This window comes from Nematolebias whitei, chromosome 19, assembly GCF_014905685.2.
Source record: "Nematolebias whitei isolate Nwh7 chromosome 19, NemWhi1, whole genome shotgun sequence".
Classification (NCBI taxonomy): Eukaryota; Metazoa; Chordata; class Actinopteri; order Cyprinodontiformes; family Rivulidae; genus Nematolebias; species Nematolebias whitei.
The window spans coordinates 32,068,772-32,073,305 of NC_056516.1; the positions used below are offsets into that span (position 1 = coordinate 32,068,772).

Sequence of the window (4,534 nt, forward strand, 5' to 3'; positions counted from 1 at the left end):
TAGAGCTTTTTGGGGTCAAAATGACCAGATTAACTGCAAGACTCGAAGGTTTTCACTTCCTGCATGAGAGCAGTTTCAGTCCCCTGAAACGAGCGTTTCCTGGTTTTTACTGGATTATTAAAGGACTAAATGTGGAACGTTCATCCAAACAAATTATCCAATGATAATCTAAAAAATGCAGAGCAACATATTTCATTTTAATGCTACTGGTCATCAGTGCCTTACATTATTATTATTATTATACAATTTTTTTTTTTTAACAAAACAAAACAATTCTATATACAATAAGAAAAACAATCACAAATAAAATGAAAGGAAGCAGAAAGAAGAAAAAATCTTATAATATCTGCCCCTTTTTTTTTATTATTTTTATTAAATTTAGGTTTGACAAATATCTCTATCCCCTTAAGATTATAACAACTCTGTTTTTAACTAAATTTAATTGGATATTTAAAGGTAATGTGTTATTATGAGCCCTATACATAACTGATAAAATACTATAATTTACCAAATCATGGAACTTCAATAACTTCAGTTGATAAAATAATGTACTTGTTGGGTGACTGAAATGCTTCCTGGTAATAATTCTTACAGCTCTTTTCTGTGAAACAAAAATATAATTTGTAATTGTTTTGCACTCTTTCACCCAAACATCAATACAATAGATTAAATGTGGAACAATAATTGCGTTATACAACATATACAGAGCTTTATCATTTAATAACTCCCTTACTTTGTACAGTACTGCAATAGATTTATTCTTACATAATTTATGTGATGTTTCCACGTCAGCTTTTCATTAATGATAATATCCAAAAACTTCACTTCACTAACGCTACAAATAACACCCTCGACTCTAAATGGAACATCAACAGTTCTCTTTCTCTTACTGAATATCGTATAGTTAGTTTTATCTGAGTTCAATGATAATTTATTAAGTTTAAACCAAGTGTGTATTTTTACAAATTCTGTCTGCATCATCTCCGACATCCATTATATATTTTTACACAAACAAAAAAAATGTGGTATCATCTGCAAAAAGAACACATTTAAGGAGTCCGACACATTTACCAAGTCATTCACATATAGAATAAATAACTTTGGTCCAAGTACAGAGCCTTGAGGAACTCCACATGTGATATTACAGAGGTCAGATCATTTATTTGTACAAACTGTTTCCTATCTATCAAATAGCTAGATACCCACTGTAGTGCTAGTCCTCTAATGTCATATTTATTCAAATTTTCAAGTAGAATATGGTCAATAGTACTGAATGCTTTTTTTAAATCAACAAAAATACTAACACAATATTGTTTTTGATCGACAGCAGTTGTTATTTATTCTATCAATTTCATGAGAGCCATTGATGTAGAGTTTTTTGCTTATACTCTTGAGCGACTTATACGCCGGAAAATACAGTAGTTGTCTCTAAGTGGTAAATGGTAAAACTGTAAAGATTATAAAAAATGGTTAGGGATCAGAACTCCATGCCTGGTTCTGAAATTAAATGATACGTTTTGTGTATTTCTCATAAACGTGATTTGTGATGGCTGACTTTGGCAATTTTTCAACTTTTTATTGGTGTTTTCCCACATTTTCCTGGTAAAATTCTTCTTTTCACAAATATTTTTGAGAGTCAAATTAGGAACAGAAGTTCACACCTTGGATTTTTGTATCTCCAAGGTATAAAATATTCCCATCGCTATTTTTAAAACTAGAAATTTGATATTAGCTTGGTATCATTTTTGGTCTCAACAATGCGATGAACACTGAGATGGCTTCTGTTGTGACTTGGCGTGATATAAATAAACTGAACTGAATTGAACTGAACAGAGGAGAAACAGGTTTTTGTTCTTTTTTTTTTGTTCCTTTGAAACAATCAAATGGAACCATTGAGGAATAAAGTGCAAACACTCAGGTGATCGGAGGGAGGGAGGAGTGGAGGGAAGGAGGAGGAGGAGAGACAGAGTATAAAACGCTGCTGCTCTCCTTCACCTCAGTACAGAATCTTGACAAACGCTGACGTTTCCGAACTCCAACTCGTCATTCCTGTCGACCTGCTGAAACAAGCGACATGCTCCAACGGTGAGTGAACTCCTCATCATCAGACTCTTCCCACCCTGAGACCTTCAGTCTCCAGGCTTCACTAAACAAAATGTTCTCTCCCACGGCTCCACAGATCATTAAAGGTTGAGGCCTGTGCAAACTTTTCTTTCACTCTTTTATAACTGCCTTCAACATTTTGGCTTGCATTCTTCTCATAGAGGAAGTTTTTGTGCTGTTGAGCAAATGACTTGTTGTCAAGTTCAGTGATTCGTTCGTTGCATTTTCATTGATCTGATGTTATAACATTAAAAGGATCAGCACATTTTCATGAAAGGCTGCAGTTTGAAAGGGGTTTCTGACAATGAAGTGAGGAAAAACTTGATATTTACTCTATTTTTTTCTTTCAAATCTTCTTATTTCTGTTCAGTTTTATTCAAATGGAAATGTTTTGCATTTCTGGGGCCTGTTTGCTGAGAATAAAAGCCATTTAAGGACTGCAGTGTTCCCTGAAAGAAGGAACTCAACTCCCATAGTGAAGCTAAAAGCATTTCCATCTCTTTGAACGTCCGAGCTGGTTTTCTATTGCAGCTTGTTTCTCTCTATACGTTGGAAAAGAAGAGGCGCTTTGTGGGGTTTTTTTTTTCTGTTCTGTAGGGAAGCACAAAGACACAGTCATATAACTCTTCAGAACGGAGCCGCCACTGAACACACCTGAGATTTATCAACCACCTCCCTGCCCCTAATGTCAACTCATTCATCTATTTGTTCAATCTTTATCTTTCCTTCAACAAGGATTTAATTTGTTTGACATTATTTGTTCTTTCATAGCATGAGAATGAAACAAACAAGAAAAAAAGATCCTGTCTTGTTCAACTTCTTCTTAAAGAGCAGCCACATTCAAACAAGCTGCAGTCAAATCAGCATTTTGCATTGAAAAGATGCTGATTCGTTTGTTTCTGTGTCTCTAGGTGTGTTGTGTTGCTGCTTTGTGGCCTCGCTGCTGTGTCTTTGGCCGCTCCAGTCAACAGTAAGCAATGACATCATCAGTACCACCATGCAATGTTCACTTTATACAAGCTAAACACCTGGGATGTATTTGGAATATCAATATAACTGCAACAGAAGGGTTATAATTAACACACATTTTGGGTAATAATTCGTTCATGATTGTTTTAGAGATCAAATGTCATCTTTACTATTTATTTATTATTTTCACGTGTTTTGTGGTTTAGATTAAAAGTATAGTATGGTTGAAATGTTTTGTTTGTTTTTCTTTACAGAGGATGGAGACAAAGACGGTAAATATTACTGGTTTAAATTGATCAGCTTAATATCAATTGTACTGTGTTTAAATTGTCTAAGAATACAACCTAAATAAATATTTGAACTTTCAAAATCGTTTAAAGACACCAGTAGCCAATCAGGGAGCAGAAGTGAACCTTATGTCACGTTATGTCTGTAATGTGCAGCTGGCTCCCCCTGCAGGCTGCAGTGGTCATTGCATGGTTGAATATTTCTGTTTGCAATAAATAAAAAGCAGAAATTTGTTTTTATTTTTTTGTAGAAAGAGGTGCAGCTCTGGTGGCACACATGAATGGTAGACACACACACTCTCATGGTAGTAAAAGCTTTGGCAAGTTGTTGTTATTTATTTATTTGTGTAATTGTTTGGTTTTAGGAGAACACGTTCCAAAACCATCTGCAGCTGAGCCAGGTAACTCAACAGAACAATGTGTGGTTATGGGTCAAAGCTGCAACAAATGTTTTATTCCACCTTGAATTTAATTTTCCACTATCAGTTGTGTTGTTGTTGATGATTTATTTATTTATTTATTCTTGTTTTAGAGAACGACACAAAAGAACATGTAATTGCTAAGCCAGGTAAGCGCAGAGCAGGGTCTGAACTCCAATCCTGCACTGTTTTATTAGTTATTGTAGCATTTTGTTCATGTTTGCATTTTGTTTTTAGGCTTCGTTGAGCCTCTGTCCCTGCTTAGACTGCATTTAATCAGTTTGTAAAGTTTAATCACATATTTTGTTTTTCTTTTATCTTGAAAATGTTTCAGAAGACAAAATAACCAATGCTACTGAGAACACCGACGGTAAGAACGAAGGTTGTGTGTTTGTTTGTGTTTACTGTGGAATAAAAGCCTGAGCGAGTTTATTAATTGATCACACTAACAAATCTACAAAAAGACACAACAAAAGCAAAATGATAAAAGAACCAGAGGTTAAAGGCACAACTTCTGACTTTTGAGCACATGTACCGTATTTTTCGGATTATCAGGCTCACTGTCGGTTTTTGAGAAAATTAAAGAATTTTAAGTGCACCTTATAGTCCGAAAAATACGGTACCCTTTAATCATACATCAACCAAAGGTATATTGTTGTACATTTTCTTAATAAAGGCAAATTAGTTGTTTTTTAATCTGCTAATGTTTTGTTTTAACTTTACTTGGAAAAAAGTACTGTTGCCAGAAGTTATATA

The 4,534-nt window shown here is 34.5% G+C and overlaps 1 protein-coding gene across 1 annotated transcript in view; it reads left to right on the top strand.

Moving 5' to 3' along the window:
* Nucleotides 1–2,004: 2,004 nt before the first annotated feature.
* The window catches only part of stm (starmaker), a gene marked incomplete in the record, with an annotated part of 23,222 nt that continues 20,692 nt past the window's right edge, over nucleotides 2,005–4,534 (top strand). The window contains 7 exon segments of the mRNA XM_037693337.1: nucleotides 2,005–2,085; nucleotides 3,015–3,073; nucleotides 3,327–3,344; nucleotides 3,611–3,643; nucleotides 3,725–3,760; nucleotides 3,892–3,927; nucleotides 4,113–4,148. Of these exon segments, the coding sequence (XP_037549265.1) occupies nucleotides 2,075–2,085; nucleotides 3,015–3,073; nucleotides 3,327–3,344; nucleotides 3,611–3,643; nucleotides 3,725–3,760; nucleotides 3,892–3,927; nucleotides 4,113–4,148 (229 nt within the window).